The 27,669-nt window shown below is 43.9% G+C and overlaps 1 protein-coding gene across 2 annotated transcripts; it reads left to right on the plus strand.

The window, feature by feature from the left end:
* Positions 1-341: 341 nt before the first annotated feature.
* Positions 342-27,563, plus strand: kcnh6a (potassium voltage-gated channel, subfamily H (eag-related), member 6a; the record flags this gene model as incomplete). 2 transcript variants are annotated; one of them, XM_079520965.1, is made up of 16 exons in its annotated part: positions 342-417; positions 3,486-3,716; positions 6,208-6,360; positions 7,005-7,108; positions 7,222-7,480; positions 8,547-8,734; positions 16,534-16,959; positions 18,012-18,429; positions 19,191-19,390; positions 20,950-21,202; positions 22,196-22,389; positions 22,694-22,793; positions 22,915-23,202; positions 23,307-23,499; positions 24,421-24,628; positions 25,064-27,563. In XM_079520965.1, the coding sequence occupies 16 exons, from the start codon at positions 342-344 to the stop codon at positions 25,334-25,336; spliced, it is 3,564 nt and encodes a 1,187-aa protein (XP_079377091.1). In that variant the 3' UTR covers positions 25,337-27,563. The 2 variants fall into 2 exon arrangements, with proteins under 2 accessions (XP_079377091.1, XP_079377092.1); XM_079520966.1 differs by lacking the exons at positions 342-417; positions 3,486-3,716; positions 6,208-6,360 and adding an exon at positions 6,677-6,755.
* Between the last annotated feature and the right edge of the window lie 106 nt (positions 27,564-27,669).

Genomic DNA, 27,669 nt, shown 5'->3' on the forward strand with positions numbered 1-27,669 from the left:
CTGACTGTGTGTGTGTGTGTGTGTGTGTGTGTGTGTGTGTGTGTGTGTGTGTGTGTGTGTGCATTCGCCGTTTGCGACATCAAAGTGTAGACTACTTTTCTAACGGTACATCCTTCAGCCTGTGGAGCGCCTGTGCCATTTCCCTGGCAACCAACAGTCAGTCCTCGTTGGCCGTGCAATCTCACTTGTCGCTCGTGTTACATGTGCTCTCTTACGCGCATCCCCCGCTGGAAAGAGAATAGCAGGCTAAATACTTTCTCTTAACATTTGCATGCCAATCTGTTTAGAGAGGCATGTTTTCAGATTAATGTGTCGGAGAAGTGTTTTCTTCCCGTGTAAAGATGCCTGTGAGACGCGGTCATGTTGCTCTCCAGAACACCTATCTGGACACCATTATCCGGAAATTCGACGGGCAAAGTAAGTGTCCTACTGTGGCTGCATCGTCACTTTATTGATTTTTGAACAAGTTGGTGAGCTATAGTGAGAGCACTTTAATTATGTCCGGTCAGCGCCTCAGCGGCCTTTTATCAGGATCATAAACTGTTTAAAAAAGTGAGATCAGGATGGATTGCCTCAAAATAATACAATATAGCCTATTAAAGTGAATAACTTCAGTGTGAAATTATAATTGGCCTATATGCCTAGGCCTATGTGTGTTTTATTTTATTTGTCGTAGTGAGGTGTAGCCTATCAAATATTTCTAAGATCCATATAGCATACAATTAGGCTGGCCTATAGCGTGACTAATTGATCAGTGATAATATAGTATAGGCTACTGTCCACCAATAGTGGTTCATCATGAATGCAGTGGCTCAAATGTGCATAGTTTCTGAATTTGAATTGAGACTAACATACATGTATACATTCTGTGTTATGTTCATCATGCCATCTTCTGTTCACATATGATGTTGTAGCCTATATTAGATCAGTGTTTCTCAACCTTTTTTGTGTCCAGTGCCCCTATTTAATATCCAGGTCCCTTGGCTTACCTTACCGCTCCCACACACACACAATTCAAATGCAAGCTTTATTTTTTAATTGTGTATTGTGTTGCTTATGTCATTTATAAAACATGTAATCGATTTCCAAATATCAGATTTTACTGGTCTTTTAGTAGCCTATGTGAATATTATAATGAATTGCATTTTTATAGCGCTTTTCCAAGTGCTCAAAGCGCTTTACAATGGTTCATTCATTCATACATTGGGAGGTGAAGCGGCGAACAGTCGACGCCAGCGCCTATACTTCCCAGGGAGAGGGGGAAAAAAGTCTGTTACGATTATAGTATAAAGTAGAATTATGGGTGTCAGGCCCTGCCACATCAATCAGGCCCCTCTCACAACGCTAGAGCAGGGCTGTCGTTACCCTGTCACAAGCCCTGTCATGTGGCACCATATTACCATTGTAACATGTTACCATCCCTGTCACATGCAGGGATGTCATTCCCTAATCCCTGCCACAAGTCCTTCAGGCCCTGTGACAGGCCCTGTCACAGGCCCTGTGACAGGGCCTGTCACAGGGCCTGACATCCTTGTTAAACAGTGCCGTGCTGGGGCCAGGGCATGACATGCCGGTAATAGGGTTACAGCCCTGTGACGGGGATGTCAGCCCCTGTCACAGCCCTGTGACATGATACTAGAGTCTAGTATCGGTACGGTCTGGTAACCAGACCGTACCGATGTTGGGATTTTGAGTTTGATGCCGATCCTGATTTTGGAGAGTCTTAAGGCTCATTCATAGTCTGGATTTTTGGTGGTGAGGTGACCACCGGAGCTGAAATATAACGTTGAGCGGTGGTGAGTAAAGACAGAGAGAAGGGCTGGGGCGCTGGCGGTGGTTTGCTCTTCACCGCGGCTCGTGACGTCATGTTGTAGTTCGGTGGTCACCTCACCACCGAAAATCCAGACTATGAATAACGCTTTAGACCACCTATTACTGATTCTGATGTTTTGTCAAAAGGTGACCATGATACTGCCATGATACTGACCATGATTGACCATACTGACCAGCATTCATTAATCATAATCGAGGCAAAAGTTAGAAATAATTGTGATAATGATTTGAAGTCATATCACCCAGCCAGCCCTATTGTTTACACATGTAATCTCGTTTGACTAAGGCTATTTTGGTCAACAACAATCTTACAGTTACAAGCCCAGGACGCCACATTAACAGCACCTGTTCTTGCTGCATCCTGCTTACTTTAGTGAAAGTACTGACTCTCTTGAAGTGTAGTATGGCCGACTGTAACCTCGGCCTCGCCGTCTAGGAGGAAGTGTTTTCACCTCATGACAAACAAAGGGGTTCACCATGCATTTGTGACAGATAGTGTTATTGGCCAATCTAAATACCTTTAGTTTTTTGTCTGATTGGATCTCGACCAATAGTGGTTGAAATTAAAGACTATTTTTCATGGTTTGTGAGAGATATTGTGGTGGTTTAGTATGCAATTTCAATCACCATATATATCACCATATATATCTGTGTGTGTGTGTGTGTGTGTGTGTGTGTGTGTGTGTGTGTGTGTGTGTGTGTGTGTGCGTGCGTGCGTGCGTGCGTGCGTGCGTGCGTGCGTGCGTGCGTGCGTGCGTGCGTGCGTGCGTGCGTGCGTGCGTGCGTGATTGTGTGTGTGTGTGTGTGCGTGCGTGTGTGTGCGCGCGCGCTCATGTGCACGATCAGGTGAGGCACGTGCCCCAGTAGCGCTGCTTAGCAACCGTGTGACGAGATCAGTGCCTCTGCTCTGAGCTTCAGATAATGAATCTGAATAGGGTGCTTTTCCAAAAGAGGAGCTCACCCATTTCCTTTAAAGAGAGGGACTCGAGGGCAGCTAGAACAGAGGGACACCTTTTCTGGGCAAATCACCAAGTCCTTTCCTCTCATTTGTTTAGATAGTGAGCGATGAGAACTGTTGAATCCAGCCTCTCTAGTTGATAATAAAAGCAAAAGCGAAAGGTTTTACAATATGTGCTGTCCCTTAATTCATGTGAGCTCTTATACCAAAAGCCTTCGAACAAATAGCATGTTTCCGTCGTGATGTAGTAGTGGTTACTGTCAGTGCTATGCACATCATAGGCATCAATATTGAGCACCCCTGACAGCACTGTGGCATTTAATGTGTGCGAGTGCTGCTCCTCTTCATTCCCTTGGGGAAGTCCTTGCACTAATAAGATTATCACTTCTGAAAGGTGGACTTCATTAGTTCCACTTCAGCTGCTTGCTGAGCAGGAACAAGGGAATCCTGGATCTTAAGTGACAGCCTTTGGAGTGTGCTCCGTCATTATCCAAATGACAGAAACCATCAGTGAGGTTTTTGCCCACTTAAAAGCATGCAATGAACCACATCAGCCGCTGTCTACTCTGTGATAAGTCAGCCCCCCAATCTACTCCACCCCCGCAATTATGCCCCTTGTTTGGATTGCTTTACAAATCAGTTCAGTTTCATCTTCTTGAGCGTTCACTCCTTGTCCTTTCACTTCCCTCTCAAGATCGCAAGTTTCTGATCGCCAACGCCCAGATGAAGAACTGCGGCATCATCTATTGCAACGAGGGCTTCTGCGAGATGTTTGGCTTCACCAGGGCAGAGATCATGCAGCAGCCCTGCACCTGCCAATTCCTGGTGGGGCCCGGCACCATGAAGAGTGCGCTGGCACAACTTACACAAGCTCTACTGGGCTCTGAGGAGCGCAAGGTGGAGATCCTCTACTACTCAAAAGAAGGTAAGGCAAGGTGAGAAAGGAAGGCGTGAATGTACTGTACTAACAGAGGTAAATCCTGAGTGTCAGTTTAACCACTTATACTTATATACGGTACTTGCCAAATGTAAGAAATAAGAATGTAGGCTATATTGTATCAGTGCTGTAGATAAGGAAAGTCAAGAAGTATAGAAAGCTGTTGGGGGAGGAACATTATAATTGCTGGGTGATTGAGTAGTACAGTAGTACACAGTAAAATCCTCAATGATAAGTGATACAAATGTAACCAAATGGTTCCTTACAGGTCCATTTGGTTACATGTGTACACTCTCAGAGTTAAGTGATTTTACTGTAAACAGACCAGTGATGGAGGCCTATATAAACTCAGCCGATGCATACATCACTGAACCCTCCCTTCGCCCCCAAGGTCTTCGATGTCTTCATATGCCCTTCTGGCTTCTTCCTTCACGTCCGCGTAATCACGGTGATGTCAACAACAGTGTCAGACTGTGTGACCTGTGCGGAGGAGGCATGCATGTTGAAGCAGATACGCTTCAGTGCGCTTGGCCTCGTTCACCTACATCTACAACATTTTTATTCCCTCTGCCTCTCCTGTTCCCCTCCTGTCATCTGTCACTGACACTGAGGCCTCAAGGCAGAAGAGGTCCAGGGTTAGGACAAGGATGGAGTCCGGCAAACATGTCAACCTCACGAGGATGACATACATACACAGTAAAACCTACGACAATTAGCACCACCTTTTTGCATTAACCGCATTAAACACACTCCTGACCATTCAAATTATATTCACAATTACTGTACTGTACTGTACTGTATGCCCTCCTCCCTGGCCTCTCTATGTGTGTGTGTGTGTGTGTGTGTGTGTGTGTGTGTGTGTGTGTGTGTGTGTGTGTGTGTGTGTGTGTGTGTGTGTGTGTGTGTGTGTGACGCTGCTCAACCGTGCCATCCAGCGCTATTGCGATGGTACTTCCGTGCTCATACGGACACAGACAGACAGACCTACACAAAAAGTCACACACACACACACACACACACACACACACACACACACACACACACACACACACACACACACACACACACACACACACACACACACACACACACACACACACACACACACACACACCTGTCTTTGTTACTTTGGCCATTTGGGCCAGAGGCGTGCAGTCAGCGTGCCAACTCAAATCCACTGGGCATTTATTTATTTGCAGTTTATTGCCTGAGATTTAACCAGTAAATACAATCAAATGAATATCCAGAGTTATTCAGCCACAGCCGCTGTTGTTGCACAGCGGCATGTTTCATTTATTGACCAAAAACAGATACATTTGCCAAAGTGGATGTATGAATGGCTGTGTGGTGTGAGATCGTGTATGTGTATGTCAGTGTGTGTAATTTTCTGTAACTGCCAATGTCTATTTTTAGATATAGCTACCGACGCCGTATTGCAGACTAAAGTTTAACCACATGAACCCCAGCATGAACATTCGGTGAACGCACGGTAGCAGATCTACAAGCTCACAACTCATTGAGTGAGCTTGTAGATCTGCTGTTTTCGGCAAAGTGATTTGATGTTGAGGGAAAACGTAGCGGACCATAGAGCCCTGGGGGATTCCAGTCAGCTAAGTACAGTATATAGGTTTTAAGACAGTGGTTAATGTCATTTAAGAATGGCAGATAAAGGGCGCCTGCTGGCCTAGTGGTCCAGGCGCATGCCACATATAAGCTCCGTCATGACAGTGTGTTGTGTGTTCAAGTCCCGCTCATGCTGACCTTTTCTGCATTTCTCTTCCCTTCTCTCGTTCCTGTCCATCTTCACTGTAACTATCAATAAAGACACAAAAGCCAAAAACAAATCTTTAAAAAAAAAAAGAATGACAGATAAACCCTCTTTATCTTTCAATATTTCTAATAAACTATTATTCTCCTTCACGTAATTCCTCTTCCTCGTGTGTATTTGGAGGGTATAGTTATCACTCTCTTTTGCTCTCTCGTTTTCACATCTTCTTTAATTGGTGACGCCACCACAGCCTCTTCTCTTCACTCGTGTAAAGCATGGCCTCATAAAGTGCACATGGTCAGAACATAGTCATGGAATGGAAAGCGGCTAAAAGGGTTTTACTGCTGTTTGAAAGCTCCAAAGCTTCCAATAAAACAAAGAGGATAGCAAAAAAAAAAAACTTTCTAAAACTGAAGCATATGTATAGTATAACAGATGCTACTACTGTACCCCTCTTCATGTACTTAACCACATATATCTTTGTTGTATGTCAAAAAGCTGACAGTCTGCTATTTTCGCTGAATGTTTTGGACATGCTCAGGGAGGGATGCTAGCCAGGGCTCATGTGGTTAATGTACTTACTCTTCTGCCACCAGGGGGTATAGCTCAGTGGTAGAGCATTTGACTGCAGATCAAGAGGTCCCTGGTTCAATTCCGGGTGCCCCCTGTCATATACTTTATAGTTTATTAATTTCTCTTTCTGTTATACAGGGGCCTGCAAGCCATGTCTGGTTGATGTGGTCCCTGTGAAAAATGAAGATGGACTCGTTATTATGTTCATCCTCAACTTCCAGGAGCTGGCTGACCCTTCCCTTAAGAAATCTGGCCTCAGGCAGAGAATGTCCCAAGGCTGGGTATGGGCAGGTCAGTACAGTACATTCAATTATAAACAGTTGTGATGTTTGGATGCTTGCTTTCCTGTTTCTCCACACGGTCCCGTCTAAATAAAACGTATATTCAGTATTTTGCGCTAAATATTTAATGAATTTATTCATTGGTTTTGTTTGCATAATTAGTTTGTTTACAGCCAGTTAATTTGTGTTACAGCTAATGCTTTTATTTTGAAAGTGATGGGCATTTTGGGGGCACAGCTGGGGTTATTTTACTAATGAGAGCACAGAAAAAGTCAGTGAACACCGGGAGGGTACATTTCAACGTCTGTTCTTTTGCTGCATGTCTGGAAAAGCTGAAATAAACACCACAAAAATGCACTGCCTGACTGGACAATGGCTTCATTCCCTATAGGCCTAGACCTCTGAGTAAGATTCGCTGCCCAGTCTTAATGGCCTTTTGACAGACTGACAGACAGACAGACAGACAGACAGACAGACAGACTGCTGCAGAGCCATGGCATAACATTTGGACATGACCTGATTCATCTTCATGCAAACAATTATTGTGTGAGAGCTAACATCAACTTTTTTTATTTCACATTGTGCATGTGAAATGGGTAGTTGTAGTTTCGATGAGGCTTAATGAGTAGAGATGTGTGCTGTATTTCCCCGCAGGTCAGAATCGCAGGCTGAAGAAGAGTCTACCAACCTTGCGCTCCGTGCGCAGAACCTCTTTTTCCAAAGATCAGCTTGAAGGGGTGGTGGTGGATTATCTGCAGGTGAGGTGGTACGCACGCAGGCACGCACGCACGCACGCACGCACGCACGCACGCACGCACGCACGCACGCACGCACCTCCTCAGTCCTCACAACAAACTATTTCCCCCGGCAGCCCGACAGTGAGGAGGTCCCTCTGAAAGAGTTCCGTATACCATCCAAGGAGAGCTGCATGCAGTCAGAGACGGAAGCTCTGATAGAACAGGACCTAGAGCACGTGGACCAGCCAGCCCCCAAGCGCATGTCTCTGCTGGCTGACCGTCTAGATCTCCGAGACAGTGTCCGCAGCCTCCGGCGAGCCTCGTCCCTCGATGACATTGATGGGATGAGAGCTGATTGGACAAGTCGATCTGGAGACCCACACTCCAACATCAGTGAGTGTTGAGTTTATATTGTGACACTTGCTTTTGCAATGTAAACGTATGTTTTCTCATGCCGATAAAGCTCATTTTTTTTGTGGCTTTCGCCTTTATTTTATATTTTTTTATGGAGGGATAGACAGTAGGCTGACAGGAAATGGGGAGAGAGATGGGGGGGGGGTGACATGCAGTAAAGGCCGTCGGGATCGGGAGTCAAACCCGCAGCACACTGCCAGACTGGATTACGAGCCAAGGTGCCTGGATCGCTGAGCCACAGCCCAGGCCCCAATAAAGCTCCTTTGAATTGAATTGAAAATTGAGTTCATGTGGCCCATACTGTATATGAAAGAAACGGTAACAGGTCAGGTCGCCCCAATTCCATCTCGCCCCAGCTTTTTTCCGCCGACCTCACGCCGACAGCTCGGTGCAGCGGTTCTTGTATTCTTTATTTTGTCTTACTGAGAATAAGGTTAGAAATAAGTTTAGGGTTAGGCATAGTTTTACTGGGGTTAAGTTTAGGAATAGGGTTAGGTTTAGGCATTGTTTTACTGAGGTTGAGGTTAGGAATAAGGTTAGGTTTAACCGTTAAGCATAATTTACTTAGATTACTTTAGGAATACCAGGCAGCGCTGTTCCGCCGGCTGTACGCCCGGGGCGAGTTGGTAAAGGGGCGAGCAGTCTCGTATTCAAAGAAACTAGTGTTTGTGTGTATGAACATTGCAGTTGCAGTAGCTTTGTGAGTGTCTAAGGGGAATTGCAGTTCAGCTTTTCTTTCAGGAACATTGCACATAGTCAGACTCTCTCAGGGGAATACATTGTGAAAGTGGTGTAGTTTTTGCAGGACACAATTCTGTGTCCATAAAACATCTGTCCTCGTTCTAAAATCACTGTCACGTTTTCTTTGGTTAACTTAAGTGCTTGCTTGTCAACATTTAAATTGCTAATTAAAGTAACCCAAGAGAGAATAATGTAAAATACTGTAAGTGCAACGAGCTTGTGGCATTATATTAGTGAATCCAGACGATGCTAAAAATAAATAGTAAAAAGTATTTTGGTTGGTGTTTGTGTGTGCACACTCCAGATCGGAAACCCAGCGTTTTGAACTCCACATCAGACTCAGACCTCATGAGACCCAGGAGAATAAGCCGTATCCCACAGGTGACCCTGACCTTGAGACCCCCAACCCCCACAGAGATAGAGATCATCGCACACAGCAAGATTAAAGACCGCGCCCAGAATGTCACAGAAAAAGTCACACATGTCACACAGGTAAGCATGCAAACCATTGGCCAAACTATAACTATATGTGCAAAAACACACTACTCTGTACTTTTAAAAGGCATGAGAAAAAAGCTGATCGTCTTGTTGTGGCTATCTGAGATGAGCAGTTTGTTGTGATAGGTCTACTTTCATGGGGACATGAATACATACATACCGTACGTACAGTACACAGGGGATATACCAACCTTGGTCTAGAACAGTGGTTTTTTTCTCAGACCAAAACTTAGAATATTTTGCTGTCAGATTTTGTCCACAATTCCATGCTGTATTGATGTTGGTACCATATAATAGGAGAGATAACAGGCAAACGTTGATCAAAATAACAATAATTATTATTTTACATTCTGTAATTGTGTAGTCTTATTGTAAATTAAATAATGCAGATGTTTAACAATAATGTAACTCTCGAGAGTGTAAAATGAATCCAAATGGACCCGTAAGGTTCCATTTGGATTAATTTTACACTCTCAAGAGTTAAAGATCTATAAGGGACCTTTAAGGGGTCCATTTGGTTACCAACTCTCCATTTAGCTGGGGACCACCTGGAACCCCCTCAAGGACCACTGGTGGTCCCCGAACCACTGGTGGTCCCCGGACCACTGGTTGAAAACCCCTGGTCTAGAAGACAGCTGGCCCCCTCAAGGCCAGTCTGCTGAAAGAGCAGTCAGTCTGCACTGCCTGCGCAGAGACAGTTAAATACGACTAAACCGATTATCTACATTGTTGGTCATGGGTGTTTAGCAGCCACTGCACCCATTGAAGCTCTGTTCCGTACTGTTGTTGATATTATGTTGCATGGTACGGTATCACAGCCCTCTGCCTACCACAAACATTGTGGTGGGCATATTTTAAAATGGGCATATTTTAAAATGTGATGTTCAACGTGTGGGCAGGCCCTACACCTTTTAGGAATTAGCTACTGGCACATCAACTGTATTGTGCAGGTTTCTGTAATCATACCAAGTTTGACCTTTTCACTCTCTCTCTCTCACACACACACACACACACACACACACACACACACACACACACACACACACACACACACACACACACACACACACACACACACACACACACACACACACACACACACACACACACACACACACACACACACACACACACACACACACACACACACACACACACACACACACCTGTCTTTGTTACTTTGTCCATTTGGGCCAGAGGCGTGCAGTCAGCGTGCCAACTCAAATCCACTGGGCATTTATTTATTTGCAGTTTATTGCCTGAGATTTAACCAGTAAATACAATCAAATGAATATCCAGAGTTATTCAGCCACAGCCGCTGTTGTTGCACAGCGGCATGTTTCATTTATTGATTTATGTTGACCAAAAAATAGATACATTTTCCAAAGTGGATGTATGAATGGCTGTGTGTGAGATCGTGTATGTGTATGTCAGTGTGTGCAATCTTCTGTAACTGCCACAAGGGGTGGCAATAGGGATCTGGAGGCCCGTTTCAAGACCAAAAAACTATAAAGCTATAAATTCTATCATTTAGAATGGAAAATAATCGTCACCACTTCCCCTCGTCTATGACATAATTATTCTGTTGATACAGGCTTCTAATGCGCACATTTTGCGCACTGGGGTGAAGTCAGGCTTCTGTCATACATAGTAGGGGTTGGCCCTTTCATCCAGCAGCCCAACCCAGTAGTCACTTTGAGTGGCACCGCACAAAACCATGGGTGAACGTCTTTGAACACACCATTGAACTTTAGGCCTGCCTATGCTACTTAAACTATTTAGTTTTAATCTAGTCTTAGCCAACAAACAATTCATACTGGCATAAAAGAAACTACAACATAATTGCCCAGTCTCTTCTTCAACAAAGATGGCGAAAGCAAACGTTCTTTGTTCTGTACTTATAGTATACAATTGGATGGTAAACACTGAAGTCCTTAAACCAGAAACCTAACCTCAGTCTTAACCGGCCATGTATGTCGGACTCCCTCGCCTCAGTCTTAACCGGCCACGGTCTAAAACGTTACTTTATCGGCAAAATAAAGTTGCATAAATAGTGGCATAAGCAGGATTTGAACTCAGGAGGTATGGATTGAAGGTCTATTGACCAACAAGCCATGCTACAAGCTGGCTGCCAGAATAGGTTTCCAGGCTCTAGTAGAATATGACAACACCCAACTCATGTAAAAAGAAAGCCCCGCCCAATAGGGGAGGGGATGGGGAGGCTTCCCCTTCCTATCCCCTCCCCAAATTTCTGTCAGAAGGGGTGATTTTACCCTTCTGCTTTGCGCTGGTTATTTTCAACAGGAAATAGGTGTAATATGAGAGAGAGAGAGTGTCTCGGGAGAGAGGGCCTCGGTGCAAGGGTGGCGGGGGGTTGACTGATGGTCAGTCGGAGGCCCCCCTGAGAGTGGATGCCCATTTCAATTGAAACGGATGAAACCTAGAAAACGCCGCCTATGCACGCACGCACGCACGCACGTACGCACAAGACACACGCACGCACAAGACACACGCACGCACGCACGCACGCACGCACGCACGCACGCACGCACGCACGCACGCACACACACACACACGCACACGCCTCTTGTCCTCTTGTGATTAGGTTACTGACAGGTTCAAGCTGCTTTGAAGAGTCTGATAGCGATGGCACATCCAGATCATTTACCGTAAGTCTATATATAGGGAGAGGAAAAGATGGAAAGTGTTAGTGTCATCCTGTAAACGGTGTTCATTTCTGACTCACTGAAATTGCTGTTTGACATCTGCTGTCACTGTGTGAACGTGAGAAAGAAGAATCTCACCAGAGGTGTGACATCTACACACAATACAAACCACACACCTGTCATCACACCACCATGCTACGTGTTGCACGTCTCAATGCCCTGATGCACCATCACGTCTAAACACACACATCACATGGTCACATGCCCCAACTGCGGCTCTCACCATCACAACATTTTCCTTGATGATTGATCGTCATACAAATAACTACAATTAACAATTATAGATTTAATGTTCGGCATATTGGAACATCTAATTAATAATATAAAAAATAATAACATTTCTTTTAGGTTTAGTAAACAGAAATTGCATAGGGAATATGTGAAAAATAATGAAATGACTGACATATTTAATAATTTAAATAGTTTTTTACAGTACAGTAGGTTTCACCTTGAAAGCTAACAATGATGTTTCTGTATTATTCAATGGATACCAGGAAAGGACAAATACTGAAATGCAATGCAAAACATAATTAAACATTCAAATATAGTTTGTAAGATGAGTGCCATGTATGAGTCAGCTCTATATACATGAATACAGCAGGCTTTTTGCATTGCATTTGCATTTGCATTTGCATTTGCATTTGCATTTGCATTGCATTGCATTTCCTGGATCCATTGATAGAGACATCATTGTTAGCTTTCGAGGTCATGACAGTTTGCACCTGCTTTGATGAAGACTCATAGCCGAAACGCGTAAGCGTTCCTTCTTGGTGTGTGCCAATAAAGAAATGGAAATGTGAGTACTTTGTCCGTCATTGAGTTTGCACCTGTATTCAGTTTGACTTGGTTGCATCATACAATACTTGATACTGTGTGTGGATACTTCTCATTACAAAACACATTTTCTTGGTTAATGTTAAGTCACTTCATAGTTGGATGTCTATCCAACTTGAAAAAAGATTGATTAGTCCTCATTTTGATTAGTCTGCTATTGATTAGTCAAGTGCACATCAAGTGCACAATATGATTGACTGGAGAGAGTTCAAAGCAGATTGACAGTCACTTGAGCATAGCCCTATTGCCTGCCTGCATGCGTGCGTGGGTGGGTGCGTTCGTGTGTGTGTGTGTGTCTGTGTGTGCGTGTGTGCGTGCGTGCGTGCGTGCGTGCGTGCGTGCGTGCGTGCGTGCTTGCATGCGTGTGTGTGTGTGTGTGTGCATGTGTCATAGGCCACATTTGACGTCAAATTCTGCAATGAAGCCGAAATCAGAGTTGGTAAAATTACAATGAGGTTGAGGTTGGGGTTGAGGTTGGGGTTGAGGTTACGGTTGGGTTAGGGGTTCAGGTTGGGGTAGCGGTTAACATAAGGGAATAAATGTCAATGCAATCAATGTCCCAATGTGCGTGCGTGCGTGCGTGTGCATGTGTGTGGTAAATGGTAAATGGTGCATTTATATAGCGCCTTTATCCAGTGACGTAGAGTCTGTGGGGGCCGGGGGGCCAGGGCCCCCATGAGGAATTGGACCAGGGATCTCGGCCCCCATGAGGAATTGGACCTGAATATATATTCGCCTCGGTTCGTCCCGTTTGTGCCGCATCAGGTCGCGCCCGTTCGCGCAATTCTCGTCTTGCATTGACTGTGTATACAATCGCGCCGCTCTAACCATCCAAGTCTGGCACCTTAACACGTCTGTTTTCCTCACTGTCCAGGGCGGGGGGTGGTGGGGGGTGGACCGCGTTGCCTGTCCCTTGTACACATGCAGATCAGGCATTGAAATGCTAATCTGGGTGCTTAACCTGCCAGGTAGGTATGTGTGTGAGGAGCTGATCACAGTCACAGATAGAGGGAAAGTGTTATATTTGGCCTATTATTTATGCTATATATTATTGACCGCGTCTGTGTCACAGTCTCACAGTCACAGACATTGCGCACACGAGAGAGAGGGAGAGAGAGAGGGAGAGGGGTGCTGCGTGTTAAAAAATAAATAGGCTACTCATCTTTGTGTTCTGTTTCACCTTATTGCAGAGTGACCGTCACAGGGAAAAGCAACAAGGGGTTTAGAAGCGAAAAAGTCCGTTGTGGAGAAAAGGAACTATAGCCTATGCACTCCTCACAGAGTGATTAGACTACGGCACGGGGCCCCCTGAGGATTATGAAAACTATTCGTCCCTGCCTTTATCCAAGGCGCTTTACATAGATGTGCATTACATTCACCCATTCATACACCGATGGCAGCGGAAACCATGCAAGGCACCAACCAGCACATCAGGAGCAATTTGGGGTTCAGTGTCTTGCTCAAGGACGCTTCGACACTAACTCTGGGGGAGCCCGGGTTCGAGCTGGCAACCTTGCAGTTTCCATCCAGTGGTTACCAACCATCCAGCCACTCTACCCCTGAGCCACCGCCGCCCTGTGTGTGTGTGTGTGTGTGTGTGTGTGTGTTAGAGAGAGAGCGAGAGAGAGAGTGAGTAAGGGTAACGTTCTTTTGGAACGTTATCTACTTTATCTGAACGCTGAGTTACCCTTTTCAAGGTTTCAAGGTTGTTTTATGAGGAAGCCTCCCTCTTTTCCCCCGTCAATGCATCGTCGGTTCAGCTTATCTAGCAGAGCAGTGAGCTGTATCTGTATTTGTGGCTGAGCATATTACATGTCACTACTAGTGACTACTACTAGTGATTAAACCTAGTACTACTACTACTAGTCTGGTATAGTCACCACTTCTATATGTTTGAAGTTGAACTATTGTCACTTGTATGGTATCTCCATACAGCTCTTAAAACCCATTTAGGCCTGACGTAAAAAAAATTAAAAAAAAAGTCTTCTGAAAGAATATATATTCAATATTTTCACGATTTTTCAAAAATAGCAGACCTACAAGCTCGTAGCGCGCCACTCGGTGGTGCGCTATGAGCTTGTAGATCTGCTATTTTTCAATAGCTAAAGTATAACATAATGCTTAGTTAAAACACCAAAGGGGGTTCCCGTCCAGAATGTGTTAAAGTTTCAACTTCAGACTTTTCTTATCAAATGATTTATGCTGTGATATCCACATAGGAAAAACAGGTTCCCAATAGATCTGAGAGCATGACATAGAAGAAGGTGAGAAGCCAATTAATTTGAATCGCTACAGTAGCACTAACAAAAAAGCACTGCTTTATTTAGAGGCCACTCCGCTGTACGGCAGCGTCACATACACATGTTAAAATATGCATCTCATCGCGATGTGTTGTGACTTGTGAGTATGTAGATCTGCTATTTTGGAAATGTTTTATTTAACTAATAATAAATGCCAAAAATAGGGATGCCAGGTTGATAGTCGTTAATGCACATATCTTCTACGGCTATTTTCTGCATTGATGATAGTGTGTCCTTTACATGACCTTAGAACAGAGAGGGAACAGACAGAGCTTGGATTGCCTCTCGACATTGTTTTCATCCAATCCGCATTTTGTGGTGCTCATAGTTTTCATAAAAGATGCAAATAGTATTACCCTGTCATCTCAAGGCAATGCCATGCTAATTACTTGTGTGGTTGTTTGGATACGTTTAGTAGCATTATAAATGTATGTATTCTACCATTGACCAGAGCATTGGCATGGGGGTGGGTCACATGGCTTAGAGTAAGTGGAGGGGGGCTTAGCAGTGGCAGGTGAGACTGCAATGCAGTGGGGTCTTTAAACGGCCTGATTGGTGAAAGACGAGGGCAGAGCCAGCCACAGTGTCTGAATAACTGAGTCCATCCTGTGTTTGGATTCATTGGCTCGGTCTGGTCAGCTATTCTGTTACAAGCAGGCGGTGATGCGGGAGAGGAGGTGTCTGATCCACAGAAGGCAAGTATAGGTAAGCTGAGGGCTTTGAGAAGCCGAGCCTCTGACCTAAACTGTTTTAGGCGACACCAAGTTAAGCTGGAGAACCTGGAGACAGAAGATCGAACTGATGTTGCGGTAGGTGGGCTCTGATTAGACTCCTCTATTTGGCTGGTACACTGCAATACACTGTTGTTATGGTCTGCCTGAGATGGGTCTGACATATTATTATTATATTAAACTTGGATGTGGGTTGCAGATGTTCGGTTATAATTAGTATATTGGTTGCTATTTCTGCTATTTTGTCACTGGTGGCTGTAGTTGCTTGTGTTGTCTTCCCTTCATAGACGGTATTGAATATTGCAAAAAGAGGTACTTTTTGCACAAGAACTGTCATTCTTGCATCACTTGAATACTTTTGCAGAAGTTGTTCCTTGTAAGACCAACTTTTTAAAACCAACTGAGTTGATGGCAGTGTGCATAGGAGTCTCGGAAACAGTGGTGTAATTGACTTGGTCGTCGTTCCAAGCTGCTTGGTGATGCTTGGTGTGGTTTAGTCTTCAATATTTTAGGTTTACTTTTCATAGAAAAGGGTAGATGGTGTCACCTGACGTAAAAAGTTAGGTGACATATGTGGCTCAGTTCAAAATGGAACACGTGAAACTAGGCCAGTTCTTGTGTCTTAATCCGAAAGGATGGCATGTAGTCAGAGGATGTCTCCAGAAGGACATAAACGCACACAGTTAGTCTCCTTCATGTAGTTTAATGTAATGAACGTGTGGATGTTTTGATCTGTCCTCATTTGCGTTAACCTAATCAAGTATTAAGCTGATGCACAGTAAAAATCCCCAGTGGTAATTTAACTCTGAGAGTCCATCCATCCATCCATCCATCCATCCATCTTCAACCGCTTATCCGTAGTCGGGTCGCGGGGGCAACAGCTCCACCAATCTTTCACGCACTTTCCTACTAGGCTGAGGAATATATCCCACCCTTTTCACCTTGGCCTGTTATAGCAGATATTTGCAAAACACATTTTTGGAACAAAATGCCTCAAATCATCCAATTGCCATCAAAGGCGTAAGAAGAAATGGCACCCTTTTCACATTGGCCTATTTTAGCGCCACCAGGAGGCCACAATAAGAGCAGGCCACAATAACTTCTAGTTTGCAGTCTCAGGGAGGCGAAGTGGTTTGTTTTTGTTAATTAGTCTATGTGAAAACCCCACACTGCACGCTTCATGTTCAGTGTTCTGTCACCAGGTGTTGTCCCTCGGTGCTGACGTGCTGCCAGAGTACCAGCTCCAGGCGCCGCGCATCCACAAATGGACCATCCTGCACTACAGCCCCTTCAAGGCGGTGTGGGACTGGCTCATCCTGCTGCTGGTCATCTACACGGCCATCTTCACGCCTTACTCGGCCGCCTTCCTCCTGAACGAGGTGGAGGAGCAGCGGAGGCGCACCTGCGGCTACACCTGCAACCCGCTGAACGTGGTGGACCTCGTGGTGGACGTCATGTTCATAGTGGACATCCTCATCAACTTCAGGACCACCTACGTCAACCACAACGACGAGGTGGTCAGCACCCCGGGCCGCATTGCCCAGCACTACTTCAAGGGCTGGTTCCTCATTGACATAGTGGCCGCCATCCCCTTCGACCTGCTCATCTTCCGCTCCGGTTCTGACGAGGTGAGGCAGATATGGCAGATATTCTGTTTCTGTTCAGAATCTGAGTTTGATTATTATTATTTTTTTGGCAGTATGTTGTTTGCACATACAAGGAATTCGTCTCTGTTGATGTTGGTGCATTACACTTAAGACTTAAGCAACAGTATCTAGCAATAATTACTCAATTATTTAAAGCTGCACTATGTTCTACCCATAGCCTCGCATACAGCCCAGGCACACTTTAGCGTCACCAAGATGCCAAAAGCCGCGAACGGCAGGCGTCTCTTCCGGGTTTTTAGACAGCTGGTGGATGGAAATGAAGCTCCACCCACGCGGAAGAATGCCGCGGGGGAAAGCGCTTGGGTGGAGCTTAATTTCCATCCACCAGCTGTCTAAAAAGTAAAAACCAGAAAGAGACGCCTGCCACGAGCGGCTTTTGGCCAAGCAGATTCGTCTGGAACCAGGCTATAACCAACCAGGGCCCAGTATTCAAATATGGGGCGGGGCGGCGGGACATTGCAAAACCAAATCTAACACTGAGAGGGACGAGACTAATATCCACGCAATGATATTAGTATCGCTACATGAGGCTAGCTCTACCCCGGATTTGAATCCGGGTCTTATGCTGACATTTTATACTGTTGATCTAATAGAGTCTCCTTGCTTGATTAGGGAAAAACTTGAATTTGACCTTCAGGTCAGAATGTGTTAAACCAGAAACCTGATTGTGTCAAAGGTTGTGTCAAACCTGACACGGGATATATTGATTTTGGTATAAACATATTCCACCATACAGAATTTATTAAATTCTGTGACATAACCTTATTATTATTATTATTATTATTATTATTATTATTATTATTATTATTATTATTATTATTATTATTATATTATGTTCTCTTTTTGTGAATTACTTGCTATTTCCAAAGAGGTTAAAGTGTCAACATCATTTTTGACAATTTTACGACAATATCTGATACCAAACCAGTGGTTAATTGAATTAGAGTGATCAGTTTCAACAAAGTCGGTTTCTGGCACCAAAAGCTCCACTCTCTCTGTCCTCCCTCTTCTAGCCCCAGACCACCACTCTGATTGGACTACTGAAGACGGCAAGACTGCTGAGATTGGTGCGTGTGGCCAGGAAGTTGGATCGCTACTCGGAGTACGGCGCCGCGGTCCTCTTCCTCCTCATGTGCACGTTTGCCCTCATTGCCCACTGGCTGGCCTGTATTTGGTATGCCATAGGCAATGTGGAACGCACTAGCACTGCCCGAAGCGGAGGCTTGAAGATCGGCTGGCTGGACAACCTTGCTGAGCAGATCGGCAAACAGTACAATGACACTGACCTGGCCTCTGGTCCTGCGACCAAAGACAAGTATGTCACAGCTCTCTACTTCACCTTCAGCAGCCTGACCAGCGTGGGCTTTGGAAACGTCTCCCCCAACACCAACCCTGAGAAGATTTTTTCCATATGCGTCATGCTCATTGGCTGTAAGTGGGGCGGTTAAAGTGTGAGGGTGAGGGAGTGTGCATGGGAGGGGAGTGCTTTAGTTAATATTATAGGGTAAACATTTGGGGTAAATGTTTGGCAAAAAATAGCAGATCTACAAGCTCACGTTTGATTGAAAGAAAGAACTAGTGTATTGTCTGCTAGCGTGCTGCTTGCTTATTTTATGGATATACATACTGTTGACTTTTACTACTTTGTCATCAGTAATTCAACAAAAAATACTTATAACACCCACAAATTAATTGCATTAAACAGTGTCTTTGCGCAACCGCTGCCGCATTGAGATATAGGCGATGATAATATAAAGTCTACCACATCAATGGTATCCTGTCCATCAGTGCTTCTATTCAGGTAACGGATGAGGGGCAGCCAAACCTTATCAAATTGTGTCTCTTTCTTTTTTAAGTGTACTAGTACATTTAATTTAGCCAATGTTTAAATGCTGGAGCCTCCTCCTTTTTCCAGCACAGCACTGGCATCTTATTTTGAAGCAGAATTCTTACCATCAGAGGGAGGCCAGTGGCCACATACCCACAATACTTAGATCGACTGGATTACCTAATTTTGACATCTTTGCATGTGTGGTTTGACTGGCTTCCCTATGTTAGTTACCAGTTGAGATACTCTTTGGTTCCGGAGCACTTCATCAATGAATTCTATTGTTCCACTTTGAGCACTTCATCATCAAACAAGAATTCTTCAGTTTTTCTTACATACAGTGTCTGTCCTCTGTCCTGTCCAGCTCTGATGTATGCCAGTATATTTGGGAACGTGTCAGCCATCATTCAGAGACTGTACTCGGGTACGGCTCGCTACCACACCCAGATGCTGCGGGTCAAAGAGTTTATCCGGTTCCACCAGATCCCAGGGAGCCTGAGACAGAGGCTAGAGGAGTACTTTCAACACGCCTGGTCCTATACTAATGGCATCGACATGAATGCTGTGAGTCATGCAAGCATGTAGGCCATCAAAGACACACACATGTCCATATTCTCAGATATGTTAGATGTCTGACATGAACATTAAAAGCTGCAATCGGTATAATGTATGACCCTCCTGGGATTCAAACCCAGGCCTCTGCACAGGAGACACATTTTCTATTACTGAGCTAAAATGGAACACCTGCTTGGCAAATTAGTAGTTAGTGGATAAGTGAGGTATATTAGTTCAGAGCATTTGCCTGTAGATCAAATGGTCCTCAGTTCACTTGCCCCCTATAGAATCTAAATTTAGGCACTTTGTTTACATAGCTTCCACACAAGAGATCATACTGTACTGTATATGGAATTCAGGAAGAACAAAGACACTTCAATGTGTTATAATATTTGTAACACATATTACCTCCCCGTGAGAAGTGTAAAAAGGAACTCAAAGAATTGTGAGATGATATTTTCTCTGCTAGTTTATTTTACATTTTTTAATGTACAATACATCATTTGAAACTTTGAAAGCTTATAATCTGTACTTTCATTGAGAAAATGACCTTGGCACTTGGCCTACTTGGGGACCGAAATACCAGCTTCTGTCACATATCAGTGTTAATGTGTATGATTTGCTGTGAATCAGAACAGGATATTTTCCCCCCTCTATTTTCAAAAGCACATTTGTTTATTTTGTCTACACGGTACTGGTTTTGAGGAAACAGGCCGTTCTCCTGCATATACAAAACATTGAGAACTGTCTATCTGCCCCCTTCTCTTTTAAATGGCCACTGTTTCCACTTCAGTGCAGAGTCTTACTAGGAGACCCTAGCATTGGTAATGTGCATCATCATAGATTAGATACTGTATACCACCGTGGCTGCTGCTGTTCATTGGAATAATACATTAACATGACTGTCATTGGCAGGGAAAGCTGTGCCTCCTAATGCATCTATGTTTTGCTGAATTCTCAGCAAGTTTGTTTGTTTGTTACAAATGTAGTTTGTAGAATGTTATGATATACAATACTTGGTTACATTTTTAAAAGGGGCGTTTCATACCAAAATGCCTGATCTTACGTAGATACTAATGATTATAAAATAGAGGAAAAGAAAAAAGGATAAAAAGTACTGAGTCAGGAATATTTCTTGCAGTACGTGGACATATGGCAAGTTTCCCCTGCCAATATGGTGATGACGTTGATGTATGATCCAGTGGCCAATGCGGTGTCTATGATTATGTGGATGCCTGGGTGTTAGTGGGTCTGTGCAATTAGCTGAAGACAGGTACATGGCATAGTCGGAGAGCAACTGTCAGTTCAATCTGAACAAAGACAATCCCTTATTACAGCCACAGCACTGTGTCCTCTGAATCATTAGCCAACATCGGATGCCTCCCTTTTACTTTCACATCCTTTTCTTTCACTTTCATTCCTTTCACTCAGTTCAGTTGGGTCTGTTCATCATATTGATTCTTTCTTTCTGTTTGTTTGAAGGTGAGATGTTTTAATGAGGTCCTTGTTGTTTTAATATCACCAACGCAAATTATCTTTTTTGTTGTGTTCTGTGAATGTCTCTGTAGGTGTTGAAGGGTTTCCCTGAGTGTCTGCAGGCAGACATCTGCCTCCATCTTAACCGCACTCTTCTTGACAACTGTATAGCATTCAAAGGCGCCAACAAGGGCTGCCTTCGGGCACTGGCCATGCACTTCAAGACCACCCATGCACCTCCAGGGGACACCCTGGTCCACGGCGGGGATATTCTCACTGCCCTCTATTTCATCTCCAGAGGGTCCATCGAGATACTCAGAGAAGACATAGTGGTGGCTATACTGGGTGAGCTGGAACCTTGCTCATTTCCTCCTTTTCTTGTACGTCTCACTTGCCCTTTTTGGTCACTTCTCGGGTGCTTTCACTTCTGCAAAGTCATGCACTTGTCTTCATGTAGTCGCTGGGGTGTTTGTGCACAGCTCATCTTACATTTCACAGTCCCATTGACCTCCGATATGTCCACCACTCAGGTCCATGTTACCTATGCCAGTTTGTCTGCTTCTCATTCAGCTGCATTTTAGGGTTCCTTTAATTCACACTTAGCAGTGAAAAGAACATAAATACTGCTATTTATCATTTTTCAAAAGCAGCTACATGAACAAGGTTTATCTTGTCAACATGGACCTGTCTCAGATGACTGTAACTCCCTCTAGTGGTTATACAGTAGATTGCTGTCCATTGAACAAATCTATTTTCCACTGGGAATTAATCAAAAGAACCATATACACCAGTTTTCAACCTTTTTCATATGAAGGTCTATTATTTATTCAGCATTTGAGCCACAGACCACCACTTTCAGACCCAAAGCTTTGAATAATTAGTTATTGTAGAGATAACAGGCAAACGTTGATCAATATAACAATTCTTCTACTTTGTCATTCTCTAATTGTGTAGACTTCTTATAAATTAAGTGATGCAGATGTTTAACAACTCTGGAGAGCGTAAAATGAAACCAAGTGGACCCGTAAGGATCCATTTGGTTTCATTTTCATGCTCATGCTCTGATCTAGCCTGGCTAATAAGCCTGAGTCTGGTTTATTAGCCAGGCTAGCTCTGATCAGAGCATGATTAAGGTCGGCTAGCCTGAAACTGTAGCATGCTTTGTCTACCCAAAATAAATTGGTTAAGGAGAGGCATGCACCCTGTCCTCCTTTTCTTTTCTTTTTAAAGTTGGTGAGTGCTACCATACATCTTTGGATTTTGAGTCTTTTTAAATTCAATTCAGTGATCAAAACCTTTGATTGTTGAAGTGAAATTCTATGACCATGCTGTCCGTAGGCAAGAATGACATCTTTGGAGAGCCCATCAGTTTGTATGGGCGACCAGGGAAGTCCAGTGCTGACGTTAGAGCCTTGACCTATTGTGACCTTCACAAGATTCTGAGGGATGACCTGCTGGAGGTGTTGGACATGTACCCCGACTTCGCTGGCACATTCTGGAACAACCTGGAGATCACGTTCAACCTGAGGGATGTGAGTGTCATGAGAGGGCGACTGAACCAGACCGTTTTTCATACACACCTGCAGATGTCATTTTACCATTGCCATTTATAGGTTTGAAATGCCTTACTATATAGCCTATATATCTATATGCACCTCATATTATAAATATGAGATATGGTATAATATGAGGTGCACAAGCACAAGATATGAAAATCCTACTCCTAATTGGATTGTACCTCTTTTCCACAGCTCACAGCTCAAGCATATATTTCACTGTAGTCATTACATTTACAGTACAGGCCAGTTGAACCTGACTGATTATGGTGTGTATCAGGCAGATAGAATAAACCACTACACCCCATCTGGAGACTCTGAATGTGGGGACCGGCAGACAAGACATAGGAGAACCTCCTTACGTCGACGAAACCGGCCTGGTAAGCGCGTCCTAGTGTTCTCTTGTGAATAACACAACAGGTTTTTCCACACTTCTGAAGGAATAAAAAAAAATTCACTGTGTCAAATCCCCACTCTATTATTCCCTGGCCATTGTCATAGATGGTATGGACCATGAGGACTCATACCCCGACCAGTCCTGTCCACTGGGGAATCACCGAGGCACCGCAACAGGCTCCCACTGGGAGGACTTCTGCAGCAGTGCCAGCATCTGTTCCCAGTCCAGTGAGGAGGAAATAAAGCCCATCAGCCACTGCAGGGGAACACTTTGTCCCACCAGTGGTGACACGACGCAACCGTATCCCCCAGCAGAGGTCAACCTTCCGCCAGCCAGTGGACCCTCCTCGGACATGGAACCGTACCCAGAAAGTGGGGGTCTCCCATATTCCAGTAAACGCTCACTGTTGTATATGGGCGCACAACACTTTCAATCATCGCTGTCTTTCTTAACATGATGCCTTAAATCACTCTACGTTGTCTTCTCTGACTTGCAGCAGGCCCCAGCAACAGGTCAGGACTGTATGGCAGTGGCTGCCGGCCAGATCGCAGACCCAGCCAGTTCTCAGAGAGACAGAGACAGAGACAGTCTTCATCCATTAGGGCCCCCTATCACCCCCCTCCCTGCACGGAGGACAGACCCAGCGAGCTGGAATCCAGACTGGAACTGTTACAGTCCCAGTTGAACAGGTCTGCCGTTCTATTTTACATTCAGTATGTTTATTGATGTTTTTCATTACATTAACAGACAAAACAATAACGCAAATCAACAGGATTCAGTCAAAGAAAAAGAATACAATTCTGCTCATAGACTCATTTATACCTGCTCATTCAAGCAGGTATGTGACTCAGTAATTAACTAATTATACATAATAAAACTAAAGTCATGAATAGGTATACAGAATGTGTCTCACCTGTGCATGTGTATTTAAACTTATACTACATATAATGACAAGAGTGCAGTCCATGTTTTACAAAAAACTAATGTCAAATTTATGCCATCCTGGTTTTGAATATTATATTTCTGTAAGTGACTGAAAGACAATAGAGTGAGATAGGTTTGCTATTTTGACAATAATTCATTTTATGTTCATTACAAAGAAGGGGGCACCCGGATTTGAACCAGGGACCTCTTGATCTGCAGTCAAATGCTCTACCACTGAGCTATACCCCCTGTTGCATTTTCACAGCAGAGGCGTTTTCCTTTATTTGCTGAATGACCCGTATGCAGCTCCAAGCTGTGTAGCCACTCCTCCCCTCCATGTTCTCTTTACATATTAACTAGGAGGGGTGTGGGCACTGGAGAGAGGAGGGAAGAATGAGATATAAAGTGGAGGGGAGGGAACAAGAGTAAACTAATGACATGATCTGATCATGTATGTTTACTTTTATTTGCATTCCTGCTGCTGAAAGAGAGCGAGAGAGTGAGTGAGTGAGTGAGTGAGTGAGTGAGTGAGTGAGTGAGTGAGAACCAGTTGTTGCACAACTATTAGAGCTATAAGAAAGTGCACAACGCGTTTATTTAATAGTTTTACTGCCAGTGAAAATGCTGCTTGTCTTAGTATCTTGTCTTCATTCTGTTTTGTTTCCTGTCTCGTTGATCTTGGCCAGACTAGAGACTCGAATGACGGCAGACATCAACGTGATCCTGCAGCTCCTCCAGAGGCAGATGACCCCGGTGCCCCCGGCATACAGTGCAGTGTCCTCCATCACTCACCCACCCCACACGGCCATGCTGTATGACACAGGAGCATCCGTAATCCACACTGAACCTCCCATCCCACCTGAAGAGACTGACTGCACTTCCTCACCACTACAGGTGAGGTGTTGGCTTTCCACCTCTTTGACTTTTGACAACGTGGTTTTGTGATGCAAATTAATGATTTGATTGATTGATTGATTGAAGAATTTATTAACAGTTTGCAGAATTACAGTACATTTCAAGCACAAACTCAATACAAAGGCTGTTAACTGTGAGTGGACGACCCAATTAAGCATTACACTTGTTTCCAATAGGGTCCACCATGTTCAAAACATTTAGAGACGTACAAATAGACACTTCTATAGACAGAACAGGAATTCATCATAAAGGAGGTAAAAAGGGAAAAGAAACATATACAGTGAGGGGGAAAAAAAGGGGTGGGCGGTGGGGGGGATTCACGTTCAGCTCCGTTAATTTGTTTGTTTTCCTTGGAATTCATGAGAGAGCCCTAACACAGTAAGTGTATTTGACTTTCCCAATCTCTCCTCGCAGAGCCCAGACTCCGAATCCAGGCACAAGTCCAGGGACTCGTTGTCCAGTGGGATCCATTTGACTGTGGTATCCGATGACACTATGTCCGACCCTCCTCATATGCTGTCTGTGAGCCTCACACCTCCTCAGCGGTCTTGCTCTGGTGCCCAAGGGGATTCTGGACTGCTGTGTGGTAGCCAATGGTTCCCCTCCCCCCCTGAGAACCTGGATATCTCCACAGAGGCACAGGAGATCCAGAGGCGTATCTCTGACACCATCTTACCAGGCAGTTAGAACCACCACCACCCAAAAGCGTGGTCATTTACAATACATCTCCATCTCACAGGTTTGGGACATCAGCGTATACTGTATGATGGCGTGTAGTACAATCAGCATCCTGATTTCCTAAGTCCTTATAGTTCCCATGAAATCTTCCCTACTGTTACGATGCTGCTGCAGTGTGTGGGCTTCCACAGCACACTTGGGGACATTCAATGGAATGCCTCCTCCTTTCATACAGACCCACTCACGGTGCCCTCTCTCGCACAGGCTGCTGTGGTTCTGTACGTCTTCGCCCTGCAGTGTCCGCCAATGGCCTGTCCAATGAAGAGATTCATGTTACCTAACTAGGAAGAAATGTCCTGATAAATGTGTTGACAATAAGCACAAATACTCTCGTCACACAATCACTGGATCTTAAAAGTATAACTAACTAGTGTAACCCAGTGTTTTTCTTGTCAGGGATGGCCATACCAAGTTTCTTTCACGAGTGAGGAATTATCTGCATTCACATTATAGAAGAATTGCACATTTTAGACTGAGTTTGTTTTGCCTATGTAATAAATGTAAAGGTTACACAAGGTGACTAAATGTAATAGATATGAGATTATAGATGTCACTCTGTTGATGTTTTTTGTATAACAAAAAATAATCACAAGGGATCTACCATACCGGTACAGTATGGCACACTGTGAATGACAGTGTTCACAGAGCACTCTTTTTGTGACCCAGCTCATAATTCTCAAGCCTAATTTATACTTTATCGTACGACTGTGTTGTTTGTCGAAAATAACTGTAGAGTAATAGTATAAATCAGGCTTTCTTCTGATAGTTTGAGGTTAAGTGACAGTGTGGTCTGGCCCACTACTACTTTGTATGATATATATATTCTCAATATCGTTGCTGTCGTGCAGAAACCTTGTATCTCCATATTTCATAATGTTTTTTTGTATTATTATAAAGGATTGCCCTGTTTTATACTGTCACACTTTGTTGTATAACAATGGCCAACAAAAGTAGCACAAATGGGACACTGTACATGCTGAAGAAAGCATCTTGCGCCCATGTGGTAGTGGTACGCACCTAACCGGGTGGCTCACAAATTTGTTTTGAAAATTATGAAAGCTTTTTTCTTGTAGTGGCACACCCAAAATATGAACTCCAGGTTGAAAGTGAGTAAGTCTTTCTGTGGGTTTATAAATATTGAACCAAAGTATTGACAAGAGCTTGTGACTAAGTAATAAGTTAATTGGGTCAATTTGTTACCATTTCCTGAACCGTAATGGTTTTAGAAATACAAGGTTTCTATCCAACAGCAATGACATCTGTGCTGCTACACCAGAGTATGTCATCGGTTTTGTTTCAGTTGTAAATGTGTCTGGAATGTTTTTAAGACTGTTTACCAAAAATGGCATGGTAACACTTTTATATTTTCAGCATCGCCACAGTACTCAATTGATATACCGATGTGTTAAACTAAAATGGCCAGCATAGGCCACAACTCCCTCCGAACATTATGTTAGGAATAATATAGTATTGTCTTTTTACCATATGGTATTAGTTCTAATTACTTTTGGGAAGCCTAACCTACACTGAGTGGTAAATGGTGTGGATGGCACCGTGGCGCTATGATGCCCCTCTCACAGGCTCCCTCTGACAAGACATTTTTCACTCGAACACCCATCAGGTGAATGTATCCTTTTTACACATTTATAATTCTGTAAATGGTTTCTTGGAGCACAATTTTTTTTTTTAGATTAAAGAGTATTTATAACTTAAAAATGTACACACTTGTATATTTTTGGGTCATGGTGAATAAGGTAGGCTACTGTATATTGTCAAACATGTCTGATTATTTATGGGATTGGATTTTGGAGTTTTAGTCATCTGTGCACACACTGTAAGCAGGGAGCTGTGACAAACATTTACTGTATTTTTGGGACTAACCTTGGGGCACCAGCTTCTGTGACGAGAACGTAGCTCAGTGGCAGAGCATTGTGTACAGATTGAGTGGCCCTAAATTCAGCCTTTTTATCAAGCATAACTACGCACAGCATATTTCTTTAGTGTTCTCCAACATCACAGTAGCTCACAATGTGGAGACATGTCACCACAACATAACAGAAATAAAACATTGCAGACTATCCAGAGATTGAGATGTTTGTGATTAATAATAGTAGATCTTATTACTATTCATAGGTACATTAACATAAATGTAGATTAAGTAGGCAGAAATATAATTTTCAGTATTGTTAAAGTTACGCAGTTTTATTTTCTTTACTTAAATTTTAACCCACGATTTTGTAACCCATTTTTCACCCCTGTCAATTCTCTAATGTGATCCTGGG

This window comes from Electrona antarctica (genome assembly GCF_951216825.1).
Source record: "Electrona antarctica genome assembly, chromosome: 14".
NCBI classification, from domain to species: Eukaryota; Metazoa; Chordata; class Actinopteri; order Myctophiformes; family Myctophidae; genus Electrona; species Electrona antarctica.